The sequence below is a fragment of the Xenopus laevis genome, chromosome 7L (genome assembly GCF_017654675.1).
Source record: "Xenopus laevis strain J_2021 chromosome 7L, Xenopus_laevis_v10.1, whole genome shotgun sequence".
Taxonomy (NCBI): Eukaryota; Metazoa; Chordata; class Amphibia; order Anura; family Pipidae; genus Xenopus; species Xenopus laevis.
The window spans coordinates 124159961-124183156 of NC_054383.1; the positions used below are offsets into that span (position 1 = coordinate 124159961).

At 38.6% G+C, this 23196-nt stretch overlaps 1 protein-coding gene across 5 annotated transcripts in view; it reads right to left on the reverse strand.

Moving 5' to 3' along the window:
• LOC108695916 (liprin-alpha-3) overlaps positions 1 to 23196 on the reverse strand; it is a 115231-nt gene that overhangs the window by 71941 nt on the left and 20094 nt on the right. For all 5 annotated transcript variants that reach the window (XM_041569656.1, XM_041569660.1, XM_041569659.1 and 2 more), the window contains exon 2: positions 2241 to 2813. In XM_041569656.1, coding sequence (XP_041425590.1) covers positions 2241 to 2474 — 234 coding nt within the window. In that variant the 5' untranslated portion in view covers positions 2475 to 2813. The remainder of the gene's footprint in view (positions 1 to 2240; positions 2814 to 23196) is intronic.

A 23196-nucleotide genomic window follows, 5' to 3' on the forward strand; every position in this document is an offset into this window, starting at 1 on the left:
AAAGAACTGCCAACTTTATTTTAAATAATTGTAGGACACGTCATAGCCTTACGCGTTTCGTGCACTGGGCACTATAGGCTTATGAACCGCGAATGCAATAAAAGTTAATTTCAAGGTGCAAATTGACACACTTACCATTAATAAAATACACTGTGCTATTTTACAATCCCTCTAGTCATTAAGAGATTTCATTTGCTATTGTGGAACAGGACTTTTCGGTTCTCTTTACTGGAAGCACAAGCAAAAAAGGCTGCTATTGTATCTTTCCTTCTATTTCCTAAATGCTGCGTATTCAGCTCTGGGGAGAATCGGAAGGAGAGAAAGCTATTTATAGTTTGCAGTGTACCCTGGTATGAAGTCCTGGTACTCAAACTAAACCGCTCATCTCTCCACTGGAAACACATTTGCTACATACATTAGTGCACAATTACAGTATAACGATGCCACAATTGTCTCTGTCCCTCCTCAAGATGTTGCGTCTAAATTGTTAAATTTAACAGAAAAACTGTGGAAGGCATAAACTCGAGTTTTAAAATGCAAATTATCTCCCTGCACCAAATAAAACATCTCAGGAGGGATACTAGGGTATATTTTACACACACACACACACACACACACAGGTATGGGATCCGTTATCCAGAAACCCGTTATCCAGAAAGCTCCTAATTACGGAAAGGCCCAAAGACTCCATTTTATCCAAATCTATTTTTTTTTTTAAAAAATTCTGTAACAATAAAACAGAACTTTGTACAGGTATGAGATCCAGAAAACCAGTTATCCAGAAAGCTCCAAATTTCAAAGCCTGTCTCCCCTGGACTCCATTATAACCAAATAATCCAAATTTTTTAAAAACAATTTCCTTTTTCTCTGTAATAATAAAAAACAGTAGCTTGTCCTTGATCCCATCTAAGATATAATTAATCCTTATTGGAAGCAAAACCAGCCTATTGGGTTTATTTAATGTTTATATGTTTTTCTAGTAGACTTAAGGTACGAAGATCCAAATTACAGAAAGATCCGTTATCTGGAAAACCCCAGGTCCCAAGCATTCTGGATAACAAGCCCCATACCTGTACTTGGTCCCAGCTAAGATATTATTTATCCTTATTGGGAGGCAAAACCAGCCTATTGGGTTTATTTAATATTTACATGATTTGCTAGTAGACTTAAGGTATGAAGATCCAAATTGCAGAAAGCATACCTCCCAACTTTTAGAGGACAGTCCCTCTTTTGAAAGCTCAACCCGCAGTCCCTCGTTTGTACTGGAAAGTCCTGCTTTTCTCTGCACTGAACAGGCAGAAAAAGAAACAATGTTTCTAACTTAATTGGCTTTTGGCAGAGAGCCCAGAACAGCCACAGCTGCATATAAGATACTTTTGTAACAATTTGGAGATAAGCAAATAAGTAACAATATAAGATAACAGTTCTCTTGGGAGAAGTTAGACCAGTCCAGTTTAAAGGGCAATTCACCTTCATTAGCAAAATTGTAATTACTGGTAATTTTGTAAAATGAACTTGGTAATTTAGGGGGTGTTGCCACAAAAATGGGTGTGCTAAAAAATTGCCACTAAAAATACTACTCTGTTGGATGCATTATGGGATCACAAGTAAGTAGAGCAGGTGGCAGTAATGCACTTGGGGAGACAGCAGAATGCACCAGTGCCTTGGTGCAAAAACTGCAAATTCACCAGGGAGGATTTTACTTCCCCTTTAAAAGAGAACTAAAACCTAACTAAAGAAGTAGCTAGAAATGTTGTACAGTACGTTTTGGGCTTCTGTACCAGCCCAAGGCAACCACAGATAGAAATGTCACAATATAAGGCTGATTAGTAATTAATACAGATATTAATTGGCAGCACAGAAACCGGTGCAATGAGCATCAGAATTGTATTATCAGCCCTGTAGCATCAGCTTATTTTCCAGACAAACCTTATTTTCTGCTGGATAATTTGCTACGATCCTTAAGCTTAGCTTCTCAACAGCTGCTCAGAGCCCACTGAGCATGTGAGTGTCACAGACACTTTCCAAGATGGTGACCCCCTGTGACAAGTTTGAAGTCCTGCATCATTGCTGTTACTGGGAAGCTGAAATTTTAGGCTGGTGCAATAAGGTCATTATATAAAATATGGCATTTTTAGCCAAATTAATTTTTAGGGTTTAGTTCTCCTTTAAGACATATATAATGGAAATGGTTGTAAGAGATCTGCATATCTTAAATATAAACACTGTGGTGCTCCTACCTGTGGCAGTGCAATGTTCAGTTGCCTCTGCAGGGACTCCTTCTCGTGACCCAGTTCACGCAAGCGCAAATGAGCTGTGGAAAGGCTCTCCTGAGTCTCCCGAAGCGTATCCAGTAGCCGTTCCCGCTCATTGAGCATGTTCACCATCAGCTGCTCAAAGTTAGCATCATCGGAGCTATACGTGGAGCCCCGGCGGTTGTCCTCATTAATGGTGGGCATCACTTCGCACATCATCTTGCCAAGCACAAGTTAGAAAACTTTAACCAGAAGAAAAGGCACCACAGGGGGGAAAAAAATAAATATATATATATTTATATATGTAGGACAGATCCAGTCAAGGCAGATGGGTGGGACAACGAACAAGGACTTGACTTGCTTATGTCAACAGAAACAAAATATAAGGCCCATCCTTAACAACTCAATGTATTCTCCATCCAGGAGCTGGTGTCCAACAGATCCAGAAGAAGCTTCCAATGCAGCTCAAGGGATGAGGTCATTAGATGAGGTGTATCGGATAATATTCCAGTGATTAGCAGAGTCCATGTATACAGCCAAATGAAACACGTGCCCCACCTAGAACCAGAGAAGAGACAATATCAATACTGTATTATTACAGGCACAGCATGTAATATAATAATATAGCCCAGAACTGTCATACATACATACATACAACGAAATGATTGGTCATGTATTATATTGAAATGAAACCTATGGAGTCATAGCCCTTTTTCCTAGCTCAGCTCTAAACCTGTGCTGTTCCACTCTTTCTATATACTATATAAATATTATAATATAATACACATATACATGAATATCCTGTAAATTATAAAGTGAATAAAGTACCCCCTCTTGTAAAATATAAGGATATTATAAGTTATCGAGGAGTTTTATTACCATATAAAAACTCGAGGCCGAGGGCCGAGTGTCTTTATACAGGTCATGGAACTCCGAGGTAACTTCTAATATCCTCATATTTTGCAACAGGGGATAATTTATTTATTATAATACACACATTTCAATGAGTCATGTGACAGAAATGACATCAGAACTCACTGTTTATAACTGATGACATCAGAACTCACCTTTTATAAGGATATAATTTACAAGATATTCATAGGCTTTTGTGTATTATATCTTAATAAACGGTGACTAGATGTCATTAGTTATAAATGGTGAGTAGTGATGTCATTTTTGTCAAATGACTCACTAAAGCTTGTGTATTATAATAAATAAAGTACCCCTTGTTGGAAAATATGAGGAAGGATATTTGAGTTCCATGACCTGTATAGCCTTGTGCTTTTATATGGTCATGGAAGTCCTTATATTTTACAATAGGGGTACTTTATTCACTATATAATGAAACAATTACATCAATTAAAGGATAAGTAAACCTTAAAAATAAGTGAATGTAAAATTGATTAGAGTGCTGATAAATGTACTGTTAACATCAATAAATTTTGTTACAACAGCACTACCTGCTGGTCAATTTCCAACCAGTCTGACCACCAAGTAGTCAAGGAAGTTGTCAGGAAAAAGAAAGAGGCTGCTCTGATGTTCTTCTGGTTAGGAAAAAAATGTAAACCTTTATCAAATCTTTCCTGAACAGATGACATCAGACCAGCCTCTTTCTTTTTCCTGACAAAATTAATTCAAGTTAACGGTACAAGTATCCTTTAATATCTTGGAATTAAAAATAAATAATGAATGTACATTGCAAAAGTGCTTAGAAAAGTACCTGCATCAATTTTATATTGACTTCTTTTTAAGGGTTACTTATCCTTTAAGGCAATGGGCCCTTAGGCAGCCTGGGGGCCCATAAAGTCGGAACATGGGATGCCAAACATCAAGCAACCCGAGCTAGGCAGGGATACTAAAGGGTAAACAAAAGAGTGAAAAAAACACTTTAAAGGGATCCTGTCATCGGAAAACATGTTTTTTTTCAAAACACATGAGTTAATAGTGCTACTCCAGCAGAATTCTGCACTGAAATCCATTTCTCAAAAGAGCAAACAGATTTTTTATATTCAATTTTGAAATCTGACATGGGGCTAGACATTTTGTCAATTTCCCAGCTGCCCCTGGTCATGTGACTTGTGCCTGCACTTTAGGAGAGAAATGCTTTCTGGCAGGCTGCTGTTTTTCCTTCTCAATGTAACTGAATGGGTCTCAGTGAGACATGGGTTTTTACTATTGAGTGTTGTTCTTAGATCTACCAGGCAGCTGTTATCTTGTGTTAGGGAGCTGTTATCTGATCACCTTCCCATTGTTCTGTTGTTTGGCTGCTGGGGGGGGAGGGGTTTGCAGTACAGCAGTAAAGAGTGATTGAAGTTTATCAGAGCACAAGTCACATGACTTGGGGCAGCTGGGAAATTGACAATATGTCTAGCCCCATGTCAGATTTCAAAATTGAATATAAAAAAATCTGTTTGCTCTTTTGAGAAATGGATTTCAGTGCAGAATTCTGCTGGAGCAGCACTATTAACTGATTCATTTTGAAAAAAATGTTTTTTCCCATGACAGTATCCCTTTAATCAATCATTTCAAACACTAATTTAATAATTTCTGGGAGTGCCAAAATGGCCTACAGGAAATGGCAAACCCATAGCTGGGAGTCTAGGGCACTCCAGATTATTCTAAACTACACCCATCCGATTTCCATGACAGCTGAATGCTACTGGGGAGGCTGGGAGTTGTAGTCTAAAAACACACAGAGGGATACAGGTTGCCTGTATCATGAAAAAATAGATTTTATGGAAATCAGTTAAAACTCAGTTGTTTGTGTCTATAAATAATTTAGGCACACCAGCAGGGCACAGTGCCCTTCTCTTTCTTGGAAATTGATGGCAATGTTTATTTTCAGCGCAATTCTCTTTTAGTACATATTGCACTCAGGACACTAGGGGCAGCCATTTCTGGGAGTCCCAAAGTATACAGGAATCATTAGAACTGATGTATAGTTGTTTTCCAATCTGCTGTTCGCAGAATGAAAAAAAATTGTAATTCTAATTGTTATCCAGAAAGATCGAAATTACTGACTCCATTTTATCCAAATAATCCAAATTTTTTACAATTATTTCCTTTTTCTCTGTAATAATAAAACAGTAGCTTGTACCTGATCCCAACTAAGATATAATTAATCGTTATTGGAAGCAAAACCAGCCTATTGGGTTTATTTAATGTTTACATGATTTTCTATTAGACTTAAGGTATGAAGATCCAAATTATGGAAAGATCCATTTTCCGGAAAGCCCCAGGTCCCAAGCATTCTGGATAACAGGTCCCATACCTGTATATTAATTAAAAGTGTTCAGTGCTCTTAGAAACACATTTACTAAGGGTCGAATATCGAGGGTTAATTACAATTAAATTAACGAACGATTAAATCCTTCGAATCGAACGATTTTCCTTCGATGAAAAAAAGCTTAGAAACCTTATGGGGAAGGTTCCCATAGGCTAACACTGGTGCTCGGTAGGTTTTAAGTGGCGAAGTAGGTAGTCAAAGTTTTTTTTAAAGAGACAGTACTTAGACTATCGAATGGTCGAATACGATTTTTAGTTCAAAACGTTCGATTCAAAGTCGTAGTTGAAGGTTGAAGTAGCCTATTTGATGGTCGAAGTACCCCCAAAAAAAACTTCGAAATACGAAGTTTTTTTAGTTCGAATCCTTCACTCGAGCTTAGTAAATGTGCCCCTTAAAGTTATTTGCAAATGTAATTGATTCTGCTACAATGTTTCAGGGATCAGAGCAGTTTCATGAATATAAACAGACACTGCTTTCAATAGCAATTACATATACAAATAACTTTAAAGCCACTGAATATGTTTCATGAATGTGTATTGAAAAGAAGCTTAAAAACAACTTTTCCTTTCATGTTGCAAAAAACTGTGTAGGGTGGAGTTGCCCCATGTAGGGCTCAAACTCCTGCACACAAAGGGGAAAATTTACTAAAGGGCGACATGACTAATGCTGGCGAAAACTTCGCTAGCGAAGGAGATAGATTCTAGCGCTAGTTCGCACTCTTACGCCAGACGAAAGAGTGTTACTTCGCAAATTCACTAAGATGCGGATTTTACTGAATGTTAGCTCTTGCGCCAGACTTGCCTTCGCCACCTCAGACCAGGCAAAGTGCAATAGAGTAGATAGGACTTCCTCAAAAAATAGTTGAACATTTTTCAAGTCCCAAAAAAAAAAAACACTGGCGAATTTTCATTTTTCAGGGTGATAGGCTGCAAAAGATTGTAAATTTATTTAGGGGGGTACCCGGCTTTCCCCCCTACATTTCCTAACATATGGCACATAAACTAAACCCTGGGCTCATGTGTAGGGCAATATAACAACTCTATTTTATTTTATTAATGTTTCCCTGGGCTTGTGTAGTGTAATGTATTTGCTGCAACATATACGTCCATTGTACTTTAACTTCCCGCCATATGCAAATTAGCCAAAACTAGCGCAACTTCGCTTTGCTTGCTGCAGTAACACTGGCGCAACTTCGCCAGCGTTTAGTGCCCTGTACGCAACTTCGGATTTTAGTGAATTAGCATTGTCCTGGAGAATCTACGCCTGGTGAAGTGTTGCGAAGTTAGCGAAGCCATCAATGGTGAATTTTCGGAGGTTAGTGAATTTGCCCCAATGGGTTTAAAATGAGATTTGTGACCACAGTGGTCTGAATGCTGTGTTATAAATAGGGATGCACCGAATCCAGGATTCGGACTTTTTCAGAAGGATTAGGATTCGGCCGAATCCTTCTGCCCGGCCGAATCCTAATTTACATATGCAAATAAGGGGAGGGAAATCACGTGACGTGACAAGGAAGTAAGAAATGTTTCCCCTTCCCACCCCTAATTTGCACATGCAAATTCGGATTCGGTTTGGTATTCGGGCAAATCTTTCGCAAAGGATTCGAGGGTTCGGCCGAATCCAAAATAGTGGATTCAGTGCATCCCTATAAATAGGGAGAATCTCAGCCATAAAGCATGAAAGAACTGCTGTGTTGTGAATGAGACCAATGAGAAGTTATTTGCAAGCACAGAAAACTAGTTTGCTTTCAAGCACAGAAAACTGTACACACTTTTTTTAAAGTGCTTGAGGCTGTGTCTCTTTATATGTGAATAAGAGCAAGAGAATACACCTGTTGTTAGTAAGGAAGATACAGGTATTGAACCCCTTATCCAGAATGCTCGGGACCTGGGGTTTTCCTGATGAATTTGGATCTTCATACCTTAAGTCTACTAGAAAATCATGTAAACATTAAATAAGCCCAATAGGCTGGTTTTGCTTCCAATAAGGATTAATTATATCTTAGTTGGGATCAAATACAAGCTACTGTTTTATTATTACAGAGAAAAAGGAAAACATTTTTAAAAATTTGGATAATTTGGATAAAATGGATGAGAGACAGCCTTTCTGTAATTCTGAGCTTTCTCGATAATGGCTTTCCGGATAACAGATCCTATACCTGTACATATAATGCATATAAATCTGCAGATACCAACATCCCAGGCAGTCTCAGTAAATCTAATGGTGGCATTTCTACAGAAGTGACAGTCATATCCAGGCCTGGGAACCTCTGCAATTAGGACCCCACCCTGGTTAAGCTCAGAAGGCTCCTCCCGGGCCTCACCCCAAATTACTTTCTGTGTCACATGCGAACATGGGAGGATTTCACAATTTCTCACTTTGATTTCAGAAGATTTCAACCTCTTTCCCAATACACGCAATGAAGAACGTGGATTGATGTACACAGTTAAAGGGGAAGTTTGCCTATATTAAGGGGATTTTTATGGTATAGTTTTTATTTCTAAATTACACTGTTTACAATGCAAATAATTCACTCTACCATTTAAAATGTAATTCCTAATCCAACAAGTGTATTTTTTAATTGTAATATTAGTGTGTAGGTGCATCTCAGGTCATTTTGCCTGATCATGTGCTTTCAGAAAGAGCCAGCACTTTAGGATGGAACTGCTTTCTGGCAGGCTGTTGTTTCTCCTACTCAATGTAACTGAAAGTGTATCAGTGGGACCTGGATTTTACTATTGAGTGCTGTTCTTACATCTACCAGGCAGCTGTTATCTTGTGTTAGGGAGCTGCTATCTGGTTACCTTTCCATTAGTGCCGCCACTGCCATGAAGCTAGGTGTGAACCTTGACTCAGGCGTCAGCGAGCGGCCAATTACAAGGGGTGTCAAAAAGCCGCCTCGTATAACTTTAAGAGCCACATTTCCGGGTTTTAACCCGGAAATTCGGCTCCGCTAGTGCAAAGAGCACAATTGCGCTCAATGCATTAGCGATGCTGCCCCCTTTTGACCTGCTCCAAGGCTGAATTTTAAGAGTGGATCGGGAGAGGGGGGGCGGCATCTGGGCAGAATCGGCGATGCTTCCCATCGTACAGTTGTTAGGCTGCTGGGGGGGAAGGGAGGGAGGTGATATCACTCAAATTGGCTGTACAGCAGTAAAGAGTGACCAGAGCACAAGTCTCATGATTGGGGGCTCCTGGGAAACAGACAATATGTCTAGTCCAATGTCAGATTTTAAACATCAAATATAAAAAAATCTCTCTTTTGAGAAATGGATTTCAGTGCAGAATTCTGCTGGAGCAGCACTATTAACTGATGCGTTTTGAAAAAAACGTTTTCCCATGGCAGTATCCCTTTAAATTTTAGTATTTTGAATATAATTCTATAACGATTAGACTTCCTGTTCTGCCTATTTCATACCTCCCAACTGTCCCTTTTTAGGAGGGACAGTCCCTCTTTTGACAGCTCAACCTGCAGTCCCTCATTTGTACTGGAAAGTCCCTATTTTCTCTGCACGGAACAGCCAGAAAAAGAAACAATGTTTCTCACTTATTTGGCTATTAGCAGAGAGCCCAGAACATCTAACAGGTGCAAATAAGATACTTTGTAACAATTTTGAGACACAAAAAAACAGTTTAGATAAGGAGAAATATTTTCAAACTTTCATAACCTACCAAATTTTCGAAAATGAACATGGTAATTAGGGGGTGTGGCCACAGAAAGGGGCATGGTCAAAAGATTTTGCTGTTCTACGTGCGAAAAAAAATTTTGTCCCTCTTTTTACTTCTAAAATGTTGGGAGGTATGCTATTTCTAACCTGTAAAATGTTATCTACACTGATGTAACTACAGAGGAATTGGGGTACAGCCTCCCACCTTAGCGCAAGCAGACGGGAACACAAGCGGAGGCAGGTAGCAAGAGGGGAGGGTTTGCTATGAAGTCCCCTATGTGGGGTGGTCCAGCACCTTATAGTTACACCACTGGATATCTTGGTCTTTACACATGTGCCAGTTAACAGGACAGTAATAACACCAGACAGTCGCAGCTAAATACGGTGGTGAAGCTTAGGGTAATTAGTAATTAAGTAGGCACTTGAAGGGTGCCCACTTAAAGGGGTTGTTCGCCTTTAAATGAACTCTTAGTATAACGTAGAGAGTGATATTCCTAAACTGCAGTTTGTTTTCATATTTTATTTTTTTTGTCCTTTGAGTTACTCTGCTTTTTATTCAGCAGCATTACAAGTTGCAATTTCAGCAATCTGGTTGCAAGGGTCCAAATTACCCTAGCAACCATGCACCGATTTAAATAAGAGACTGGAATATGAATAGGAGAGGCCTGTATAGAAAGATGAGTAATGAAAAGTACCTGTAACAATACATTTGTAACCTTACAGACCGTTTGTTTTTTAGATGGGGTCAGTGACCCCCATTAAAAAGCTTGAAAGAGTCAGAAAAAAAGCAAATAATTCAAAAACTATAAAAAAATAAAGGCCAACTGAAAAGTCATTTAGAATTAACTAGGGATACACCGAATCCTGGATTCGGTTCAGGATTCGGCCTTTTTCAGCAGGATTCTGATTAAGCTGAATCCTTCTGCCCGGCCGATCCGAATCCTAATTTGGTGGTGGAGAGGGAAATCACGTGACTTTTTGTCACAAATCAAAGAAGTAAAAATGTTTTCCCCTTCCCACCCCTAATTTGCATTTGCAAATTCGGATTTGGTTCGGTATTCGGCCGAATCTTACGCAAAGGATACGGAGGTTCGGCCGAATCTAAAATAGTGGATTTGGTGCATCCCTAGAATTAACCATTCTATAACATACTAAAAAATAACTTAAAGGTGAACCACCCATTTAAAGCTGCCATCCTAAGCACATGCCTAAGGGTGACTATTTTAAAAATAGAAAATATGGCCCTGGCTATAGGCCCATATCAGATCGAGGCTGATGCCTAAATAAGCCGTGCACATGCACTGCATCTGTGATATAACTTCATACTAAACAAAGGTCATTTATAACCTTTTAAAATACCCCCTTATAAAGTTAAATGATATCCTTATATAGTGAAGTTACAATACAAAATGTGCAAAATATGTATAGTATATAAATGGTTATGGAGATGCGGTGTGACGTTTATTTCAATAATTTCAATATTATCAGAAGATTGTCCCTTATATTATCACATAGAAACACTGAAATTCTATCAAGCTAAACAATCCCTTTCTTAAAGGGGACATGTCACCCAGACATAAAATGCTGTATAATAAAAGTCCTTTTCAAATTAAACATGAAATCCAAATTATTTTTTTTTTATAAAGCATTCATAGCTGTTGTAAACTCATTAAAAAATCTCAACTGTCAATCAAATATTTCTTGCCCCCCCCCATGCCTTAGACAAAAAGGCGGGGCAGGCAATTACTTTCACTTTCCATTCTGCACTTCCTAGATGTCACTGCTCTCCACACATTCCCCCATTCTCTTTACCATTTAATTGTGCAACCAGTGCATGGGGATGGACATCAGGTCCCCCATTCTGGTGCACAAACAAGGCTTGTCTTAATAGTTTCCAAGCTCCTTCTTGCTTGCTATAATTGTGAATTCCCAGACCGAAAGAAACACGATTCAGATAATTTATATATAGTATAATCAAAGTCTATTTTGCTTGACTAACGTAATAAAATAGGATTTGGAATATTTTTTTCGGGTGACAGGTCCCCTCTGAATGAACTGGAAGAGAAATTATACATTGTTAGGAATAAGTTGTCCATTAACTTAATTTCCTAGAAATGTTCAGTGAAACACATCGTTAAAGGTTATTCTGTTGCATCTGCATTCGATTGAGCTGTCATGGCTGACCCAACATAGACTCAATCACAGGATATAACAGGGCAGTGAACTTTGTTCGCCAAATTTTACAGAAACATTGTGGGAAGCTTCATTGGCTTCTTCTAAAAATAACAAAAATACATCCCTCGCTGGCCATGGAAAGTGGAATAAAAACAATCGGCTATAGGGCAAATTATCGAAGGGCTTCAGATGGAAATAGATGCAAATGAAATGGCTGTATATAAATTAAAAAGCAACAAAAAGTGCAGCCTTAAATGAAGCAAAAGGAACACAATGTTACCCCGGAGCAAATGTTCTTTTATTAATGGAGGAAGTGAGTTTTATGTTATTTATTAGCAGGTTGGAGTGGAATATGGCTTTCACTGCTTATCCACCCAAACATCTGCATAAAACATCAAATGCACACGCCAAGCTACAAGGCAAAGTTCACAATATTTAACAGTTTACATATTGTGTGACTATATGGAGTTAATATTATAGGGATGCACGTCGCATTCTTAATGACTGATGCAGTACAATACTAATAGGTTTCCCAGTCCCTCTTTAAAGGAGAACTAAATTCTAAAAATGAATATGGTTAAAAATGCCATATTTTATATAGTGAACTTATTGCACCAGAGTAAAGTTTCAGCTTGTCAATAGCAGCAATGATCCAGGACTTCAAACTTGTCACAGGGGGTCACCATCTTGGAAAGTGTCTGTGACACTCACATGCTCAGTGGGCTCTGATTGGCTGTTGAGAAGCTAAGCTTAGGGCTCGTCACTAATTATCCAGCAGAAAATGAGCTTCCCCTGTAATATAAGCTGATGCTACAGGTTTGCTGATTATTAAATTCTGATGCTAATTGCACTGGTTTCTGTAGTAATTATCTGTATTAATTACTAATCAGCCTTATATTGTGACTGTTCTATTCTATGTGTACTGTATATTGTGAGTGGGTCCCTAAGCTCAGTAAATGACAGCAGTGAATCAACAGAAAAGAAGATGGGGAGCTACTGGGGCATCTTTGGAGACACAAATCTTTACTGCTAAAGGGCTGTGGTTGCCTTGGGCTGGTACAGAAGCACAAAACATAATGTAACACCTTTTTAGCTACTTAACTCCTTTAAAGTTAACTTTTAGTATGTTATAGAATGGCCAGTTCTAAGCAACTTTACAATAGGCCTTCACTTTATCTTTTTTTTATAGTTTTTAAATGATTTCCTTTCCTCTTCTAGGGATTCTGTCATGATTTTTATGATGTAGTTTCTATTTCTAAATTACACTGCAAATAATTCACTCTACAATATAAAATGTCATTCCTGAACCAGCAAGTGTATTTTTTTAGTTGTAATATTGGTGTGTAGGTGCATCTCAGGTCATTTTGCCTGGTCATGTGCTTTCAGAAAGAGCCAGCACTTTAGGATGGAACTACTTTCTGCCAGGCTGTTGTTTCTCCTACTCAATGTAACTGAATGTGTCTCACTGGGACCTGGATTTTGCTATTGAGTGCTGTTCTTAGATCTACCAGGAGCTGTTATCTTGTGTTAGGGAGCTACTATCTGGTTACCTTCCCATTGTTCTGTTGTTAGGCTGCTGGGGGTGGGTGATATCACTACAACTTTCAGTACAGCAGTAAAGAGTGACTGAAGTTTATCAGAGCACAAGTCACATGACTTGGGGCACCTGGGAAACTGACAATATGTCTAGCCCCATGTCAGATTTCAAAATCAAATATAATAAAATCTGTTCTCTCTGTTGGATCTTTTGGGAAACAGATTTCAGTGCAGAATTCTGTTGGAGCAGCACTATTAACTAAGGCTTTTGAAAAAAAAAATCCCATGCCAGTATCCCTTTAAGACCTGTGAGTATTTCCTTGAAGATTTATTTGCAATGTTCTGGCAGATGAGGTTGCCTCTGGGCCAGACATGCAGTGCACAGCGTGAGCCAGTTTCTGTACTATAGAGGAGGCAGACCCTGTGGCTGCTTGGGATCCCAGTGGGACTGATAAAGAGTTCAAATGTAAGTTTAGGGAAATTGTCATATTGCCAAACTTTAGGGGGGGGTGCCACTGGCCACAGATAAGAAGGAAATACCTAGTCTGCTTATAACTCTAATTTAATGCCCCCCAGGAGAAATAGATTTTTTTCTCTAAAAAGCTAAAAGAAACATTTTTAAATTGGTTCTTCAACTTTGAAATAACATGTATTATGATGTAGTGAGTGATATCCGGAGACAATTTGCAATTGTTTTTCATTTTTTATTATTTGTGGTTTTTGATTTATTTAGCTTTTAATTCAGCAGCTCTCCAGTTTGCCATTTCAGCAATCAGGTTGTTAGGGTTCAAATTACCCTAGCAACCATGCAAGATATAGCAACCACAACACATTTGTAGCTTTAAAGAGCATTTGTTTTCTAGATGGGGTCAGTGGCCCCCATTTGAAAGCTGGAAAGAGTCAGAAGAGGAAAGCAAATAATTCAAAAACTATAAAACAACCAAAAAAATGATGAAGACCAATTGGAAAGTTGCGTAGAATTGCCCCTTCTATAACATACTAAAACCACCCCTTTCAAGCTGATAAATGCTGCTAGTGTGTATTATATAAGTACAAATAAGGCATCAGATTGCTCCTGTTTCATGGGTGGAGGGGTGTCTTATAATATGCGGGTGTCAGGTAAATCAGGGATGGAGTGGGTGACTAAGCATGATCTGTTGGTATCAAGGGGATGGCCTAAAATGTCCCCAATATCTCCCAAAATATTTACATTTCCTAAGAAAGATAAGAAAGTTAAATATGTTTCTCAGCATTTAAGGGTATTTTTAAAACAGTTTAACAGATGGAAACAATTAATAGGTAAAGATAAGTGCATTGGGTTTGGAAAGAAGTAATAGGAAAACTATACCCCCAAAATGAACACTTAAGCAACAGATAGTTCATATCACATTAAGTGCCATATTAAAGAATCTTACCAAACTGGAATATATATTTAAGTAAATATTGCCCTTTTACATCTCTTGCCTTGAACCACCATTTCGTGATGGTCTGTGTGCTGCCTCAGAGATCACCTGACCAGAAATACTGCAGCTCTAACTGTAACAGGAAGAAGTGAGGAAGCAAAAGACACAACTCTGTCTGTTAATTGGCTCATGTGACCTAACATGTATGGTTTGTTGGTATGTTTGTGAGTACAGTGAATCCTACGATCCCTGGGGGCGGCCCTTGTTTTTTAAAATGGCAATTTTCTATTTATGATTACCCATGGCACATACTACTAGAAAAGTATATTATTATGAAAATGGTTTATTTACATAAAGCAGGATTTTACAAATGAGCTGTTTTATGCAATATCTTTTTATAGAGACCTACATTGTTTGGGGGGTATAGTTTTCCTTTAAACTGATTAGACTGATTAGGTCGGAGGCATTACTCCATGCAAATAATGAATATGCAATGTTTTTTGTATAAAGTAAGAAAATGCCATTGTAAGCAGCTACCCAATATCCATAAAAAACAACTTGCAATGTAATTAGGTAGTGTCCCTTTGTCCCTTTCTGCACTGCTGGGTCTGAATTTTGAAACAATGTAGCCAGAGCCAATTCTCCAGACAAGACTCTCACAATGCCACTGCATGTCTTCTGCTACATTGTTTCAAGAGTCAGAACCGGACGTGCAGGGAAAACAAAGGAACCGACAAATATGGTTTGCCGCAAAACTATATTCATAAATATTCTAACAATGCTTAGAACTGAATTTCCTTTCAATATGCAAAGCACTCTTTTACATCATGACACAGATTTCTCTGAATGACTAAGTTCATTCCTGAACCAGCAAGTGTATTTTTTAGTTGTTATATTGGTGTGTAGTTGCATCTCAGGTCATTTTGCCTGGGCATGTGCTTTCAGAAAGAGCCAGCACTTTAGGATGGAACTGCTTTCTGGCAGACTGTTGTATCTCCTACTCAATGTAACTGAATGTGTCGCAGTGGGACCTGGATTTTACTATTGAGTGAGGTTCTCAGATTTAACAGGCAGCTGTTATCTTGTGTTAGGGAGCTGCTATCTGGTTACCTTCCCATTGTTCTGTTGTTAGAGGGCTGGGGGGGGATGATATCACTACAACTTGCAGTACAGCAGTAAAGAGCGACTAAAATTTATCAGAGCACAAGTCACATGACTGGGGGCAGCTGGGAAACTGACAATATGTCTAGCCCCATGTCAGATTTCCAAATTAAATATAAAAAAATCTGTTTGCTCTTTTGAGAAATGGATTTCAGTGCAGAATTCTGCTGGAGCAGCACTATTAACTGATTGTTTTGAAAACAAAAAAAAAACATTTTATCCCATGACAGTATACGGTACCTTTAAAGGGGTTGTTCACCTTCCAAACACTTTTTTTCAGTTCAGTTGTTTTCAGATTGTTTCCCAGAAATAAAGACTTTTTTCAATTACTTTCCATTATTTATTTTTTTACAGTTGAATGTTCCTGTCTCTGGTGTTTCAGTCTGGCAGCTCAGTAATTCGGGTGCTGATCCTAAACGGTTACAATTTTGCAACATTTAGTTGATACATTTCTCAGCAGCAACTCTGGAGCAACTATTGTATCAATTCTAACAGCTGCCTTTAATGAAACCCAGAGATTCTGCTCAGCAGACACAGATAAGAAATGTATCAACCAAAAGTATCAATTTAGAACAGTTTACAGGGTCGGCGACCCCCCCTCCCAGAGCTGTTTTAGAAGGTGAAAAATGACACTTTACACTTCAATATTTAGAAAAACAGTGACACATAGAAAATAGAAAGTAATTGGAAAAAGTCGTTATTTCTGGTGATCTATCTGAAAACAACTAGTTGTTTGAAGGCGAACAACCCCTTTAACATGTGAAATGCCTGTAACTAGACCCCGCAACTGGCCTGATATTAATGGCTGCCCGCAGCTATTTGCAAGGGCAGACCTATAATAAGCTTTTTTGCACAACTCTCTAATAAAAACTAGCACGTCCCTCTATGTACATCCCAAACAATGCCAGTCAGTCTCCAACAGGAAAAAAGTTCTAGCCATAAACTTATTTTTACATTAAGTAATAAAACATTTAAATTGCAATAATAATAAATTCTTTATATATGTACCAAGATCATTTCTGGGCAAAACACTAGGCTCAGCTGGTAAATGGCATAAATAGAATCTTTCCCCAACTGTATTATCATAGTGCTGACGCGACCAAAACAAGGAGCAGCAATTGCCCCAGCAGTGAGATAGGGCAGATAGGGCTCAAATGATAATTAGTTAAAAGTATAACATGGAAATATTGTGTTGTTTGCTGGAGGCTGTCAAGGGGTGCTGAGCGTTATAGTTGTGCGACAGCAGGAGTGTCACAAGTTGTACATCCCTGATTTTTACTATAGATGCACCGATTCCAGGATTCGGTTAGGCCATTCAGCTGTATTTGTATTCGGCCGAATCCTCGTGCCTGGCCAAAACAAATCCGAATCCTTAAAGGGATGCTGTCATGGAAAAACATGTTTTTTCCAAAACACATCAGTTAATAGTGCTACTCCAGCAGAATTCTGCACTGAAATCCATCTTTCAAAAGAGCAAACAGATTTTTTTATATTCAATTTGGAAATCTGACATGGGGCTAGACATTTTGTCATTTTCCCAGCTGCCCCAGTCATGTGACTTGTGCCTGCACTTTAGGATGGAATTACTTTCTGGCAGGCTGTTATTTCTCCTACTCTGAATCAGTCTCAGTGGGACTTGGCTTTTACAATTGATTGCTGTTCTTGGATCTACCAGGGAGCTGTTATCTTGTGTTAGGGAGCTGCTATCTGGTTACCTTCCCATTGTTCTGTTGTTAGGCTGCTGGGGGGGGGGAGGGATGGGTAATATCACTCCAGCTTGCAGTACAGCAGTAAAGAGTGATTGAAATTTATCAAAGCACAAGTCACATGACTAGGGGCAGCTGGAAAATTCACAATATGTCTAGCCGCATGTCAGATTTCAAAACTGAATATAACAAAATCTGTTTGCTCTTTTGAAAAATGGATTTCAGTGCAGAATTCTGCTGGAGCAGCGCTATTAACTGATGCATTTTGAAAAAAACCCTTTAAAAAACCCTTTAAAATCACGTGACTTTTCATCACAAAACAAGGTAAAAAAAATTTTTTCAGCGGTTCTCTTTATCCCTTTCTGCCCCTAATTTCCAAATGCGAATTAGGATTCAGATTCAGTTCAGTATTCACCGGAATCTTTCACAAAGGATTCAGGGGTTCGGCTGAATCCCAAAATAGTGGATCGGTGCATCCCTAATTTTTTCATATTTTTCCAGCAGACATACTGTTTTGCCAGTGTGGAGTTAGTCTTATCAACAGCAGGATCAATTTTAGGCCATTTTGTTGGGGCCCAGGCCTGCCCCAATTGCTCTAGCACTGGCCCTATTTAACATGTGACCATTGCTTTATCTGAACACCTCCAATTGCTGAAACAAGCCCAGCATGCAGCCTATAACAATATATTTGAAAACCATCTGTCTTCATTTACCCAGTTCTTTAGCAGCTCGAACCTTGAACAGGAAAGGAAACTCAAGGTCTGAGCTGCTAAAAGACGGCTAAATTAAGACAGAGTGGCTGCATGTTGGGCTTGTAGTGCACCGGAGAAACTAGAGGTTTTCAAATAAATTGTTAATCAAGTGATAATGGCACTGATAGTGTAATCATAAGCTCTGCATGTAAGGAAACCACTAAATATAAATAGATGTCAGAGACGGTGTAATACAGAATATAAAATGTTGGTATATGAATATAAAGAAATTCGATATGTTAAAGGAGAACTAAAGCTCAACTAAAGAAGTAGCTAGAAATGTTGTACATGATGTTTTGTGCTTCTGTACCAGCCCAAGGCAACCACAGCCCTTTAGCAGTAAAGATCTGTGTCTCCAAAGATGCCCCAGTAGCTCCCCATCTTCTTTTCTGCTGATTCACTGCACATGCTCTGTGCTGCTGTCACTTACTGAGCTTAGGGACCCACTCACAATATACATTACACATAGAATAGAAATGTCACAATATAAGGCTGATTAGTAATTAATACAGATAATTACTACATGGCAGCACAGAAACCAGTGCAATTAGCATCAGAATTTAATAATCAGCCCTGTAGCATCATCTTATATTACAGGGGAAGCTCATTTTCTGCTGGATAATTAGTGACGAGCCCTAAGCTTAGCTTCTCAACAGCCAATCAGAGCCCACTGAGCATGTGAGTGTCACAGACACTTTCCAAGATGGTGACCCCCTGTGACAAGTTTGAAGTCCTGGATCATTGCTGCTATTGACAAGCTGAAACTTTAGCCTCGTGCAATAAGTTCTCTATATAAAATATTGCATTTTTAGTCACATTCATTTTTAGGGTTTAGTTCTCCTTTAAGGGCCATTATTCATGGTTAGGATTTTACAGGATTAAGAAATGAATCAGAAAATGTTAAATTAAATGTAAAAAAACATTAAAGGGGCTGTTCAGCTTCCAACACAAGGTTCAGTTGTTTTTCAGATAGTTCACCAGAAATAAAGACTTTTTTATTAAATCACTCTCTATTTTTGTGACCTTTTTTCTAATATTGAAGTGTAAAGTTTAAGGGCTCTTACACATGAGCGTTCTGACCTGCGCTCCCCTGCGTTCCGTTTTTTGGCGTTCAGCCGCAGGGGAGCGCAGGAATAGACGCAAGTCATTATTTGAAATGGGGCTGTACTCACTCAGGCGCGTGTAGGCGCCGAACGCAGGTTCAGACGCAACATGCTGCATTTTTCCTGCGTTCGGCGCCTACACGCGCCTGAGTGAGTACAGCCCCATTTCAAATAATGACTTGCGTCTATTCCTGCGCTCCCCTGCGGCTGAACGCCAAAAAACGGAACGCAGGGGAGCGCAGGTCAGAACGCTCATGTGTAAGAGCCCTAATTGTTCTTATGTCTTTCTGAAACAGCTCTGGAAGGGGGGGGGGAGAACACCGACCAACTTGTAATTGACCTATTGCTCTTTGATCTGCAACACTCTAGGGGGGTTATTTACTAAAATCTGAATTTGTCTTATATTTTATTACAAACAAACAAGACCCAACCCCCAAAAAAACTCAAGCGACAACCCAAATTGCTCAAATTTTTTGGGCATTTTCCAAACTGCCCAAATTTTTCGGGCTTTTTTCCCGAATTGCTCTAATTTTTGCCCGAAAACCACCCAAAAAGTCGGTTTTTCAGGCTAAACCCAGCTTGCATGAATATAGGGAAGGTTATGGATGATGAACAGCAGCAGGCCTAGGGGCTATGTAAATCCAGCCTCAATCCTTTCAAGATGCATGTGAATTGATTTGGGGATTAATAGTTCAGGTGTTAGTGCTCAGCACTGCAGTTGGGAAGCCTACCTACCTACCGTCACCCATTGAAAATATAGGTTTTCAACCACTAAAATCAACCAAACACTCACGATCTGACACAGGTATCCTGCACTGACAAATGTGTCAATTCAATAACATTTCCTTGACTATCAGGAACATTTTTCTGCCAGCTAGGAAAGTGTTGTTTAACTGGAATGTAGATTAAACTGCTGCGAATCCAATTGGATTCTCAAGTTGGATGTTTAATTAAATCTGCTGCATAAGTGGGAGGAATTAAAGGGGAACTAACGCGAAAATGAAAATGTAATATACGCTTCAGCATACTGAAATAAGAACCTTTCTAAATACCAGCAATTAAATTCTGTACTGTTTCTGAAATAATCAAGTTTATTGTCACTTTTCTTCTCTCAGCATCTGTTTCTCTTCATTCTGTCTTCATGCAGCAGTTGGGTGTCAGATATTCATTGACAGTTAGATCCATTATATCTTATAGGGGGACTCGTTTTGTCTAGAAGATGTATTAGAGCTCACTCTATTAAAATCATGTCAGAAATCATGTCTCTCTACATGCAGAATTTATTTTGTTAGATTTTGTTTGTACTGGAATTGATTATTTGAATGAGCTCTAATTTATCTGCTAGGAAAGGTAGCTCCCCTATAAGATATATCGGATCTAACTGTCAATGAATATCTGACACCCAACTGCTGCATGAAGACTGATTGAAGAGAAACAGATGCTGAGAGAGGAATAGTGAAGATGAACTCGATTATTTCAGAAATACTACAAACTTTTGATATTGATTGTATTTAGAAAGTTTCTTATTTCAGTATGACGAAGCTTATATTAAATTTTCATTTTCACGATAGTTCCCCTTTAAAGAGGTACTAGTAAATAGCAAGACAATTTTACAGGAAACTACGCACAATGTTCAATCTGAATGTAAGTAAAAGTGCACATTTTGGTAAAACTTTTATCAGGTGGTTTGATTTCCTGGTGTCTCTGTGAATTTTGGGACCTTCCCTTCCATCACAGTTTATAGTATGTAACATAATATCCTGAGTTGTAAGTTTGTTGCTCGTCTTGTTTCCATTATAAATATAGAGTGCAAAGATGAGAAGAATAATGTTTTTGTCTCACTTGAAGAATGAGCAAACACAGCCCATCCCTTATCATACTGGGACTCTTGACGAAAGGCGGAAACAGGTAAATGAGCACTAAGTGGAGCGCAGTATAAAGGGCCCAAAGTTGCACTGAGAAGTGGCTTGTGTCATTACATGTCATGTTGCAGGAAGAGACTTGCAGGCACTTCAGTAAAGCAGTGGGTGTGAATGTTTATTAGTTCTTAGCATTCATTGCGTATGATAAAGGAAATCATAGCTTCCTTACCAAGATATGACTTTATGGGGCAGATTTATCAAGAGTTGAATAGTAAATTCTAATTTTTCCTTTTTAAAATTCACACATTCGAATTTTAATCCCCCTATTCGAATGTAACTTCGAATGTGAGATTTATCACACCTCAACCATGGAAACAGCCCTAATTTCAATATTTGCCGCCTAAAACCTGCCAAGTTCATGTACAAGTCAATGGCAGAGGTCCGTCGAGCCATTTGGAAATGTTAATAGCCTTCCTGACAATCAAATACGAATCGGAAACAAATACGAATCGAAAACATTAAAATTTTTGGGTCAGAATAATTTGATCGAATATTAGGGGATTATTTATTAACGTCCGAATGCAAAAACTCAGATTTTTCAGGATTTATTATACCCCGAGGATGGAAAAAGTCAGAATCCGAAAATCCAGCATCTCAGACCTGCAGAGTTTGTATATAAGTCAATGGGAGAGGTCCCTATCCTATATGGAGGGTTGTGGTCTGGAATTGACCCAAAAATCCGACTATTTCAAACTTTTCGGGCAAAAATCAGAAGCTTTTTGGGAAGAAGCCCAAAAAAAATAGAGCAATTCCGGAAAAAAGTTTGATAAATAGGCCTCCCAAGTCTTGCAACCATTTGACTAGTAAAAATGATGTTTGATGCCATTGTTATTAATAGGGGAAAATGCTAAAAAAAAAACAAAAAAAAAACAGACAAGCGATTTACTATCTTTAATGCTCAGGACCTGGAATTCTTTTGGACTGCCATGATTAAGGTTACTAAAAAAAATGAAAGGGGTTATTTATCAAAGGTCTTGTGTTTTTCCCCCAAAAATTGTTTTCTAGTGTAGTTTCTAGGGATGCACCGAATCCAGGATTCGGTTCGGGATTCAGCCTTTTTCAGCAGGATTCGGATTCAACCGAATCCTTCTGCCCGGCCGGACCGAATCCTAATTTGCATATGCAAATTAGGGGCGGGGAGGGAAATCGCGTGGCTTTTTGTCACAAAACCAGGAAGTAAAAAATGTTTTCCCCTTCCCAGCCCTAATTTGCATAAGAAAATTAGGATTCAGTTCGGTATTCGGCCGAATCTTTCACGAAGGATTCGGGGGTTCGGCGGAATCCAAAATAGTGGATTCGGTGCATCCCTAGTAGTGTCAGTAAAAACTTTTTTCTGGTTAAAAATGAAACTCGCATTTTCAAGATTTATTATCACCCAAAGATGGAAATAGCTCGAACCCAAAAATACTCCAGATAAAATCTGTTGAGGTCCCTTGAACCATTTGAAGATGTTTGTAGCCTTCGTGATGTTGAGATTTATTTCTGTGGTTTTTTTTTTGCTGAAAACTCAAATCAATTCAAGTTTTTCCCCCTGATTTCACTGATTCAAGCGTTTTACATTTGAGTTTTTTCATAAGTAAGCAAACATTAGAGTTTTGAGTTTATTCGAGGTATAAAAAAGCATCACAAAATCGACCTTTACCCTCTAAATTTTAAAATGTTTCTACCATCATCTATGCTAGCTTACTTACCATCAGGAAAAAGATACACACCTCACTTATAACCATGGCACAAAGTGTAAAGGGCAATTTTCAGTTGATAATTGCCATTTTTTATCCAAAATCTAATGTTTCTTCCCCCAGAATTCTATTGTAATTGCAGATACATACTAACTGCAAAGTGCAATTTTCAAACCCAAATTCGATGCTTTTTTTTTCTCTTTCTTTTTTTTTTACACACAACGCAGCATTTTTGAAGTGTTATTGCAGTTTGGCAAATCGCTTGAAATTTCCTGTCAACATCTGTGCCAGCTTAGCTACCATTAAAGGTTCACCTTTGAGTTAACTCTTAGGGGCATATTTATCAAGGGTCGAATTTCGAAATGAAAAAACTTCGAATTCAAAAAGACCAACCTAAATTAAGTCAAAGTTTTTTTTTTTGGTCGAATAGGTCCGTTTTTCTATTCGAATTCGAATCGTACAAATCGAAGGAATAGCGAATTCGATCAAATTCGATTAAATTTTTTTTCAAAGTCCACCAATTGACTCCAAATAGGTTCTAGGAGGTCCC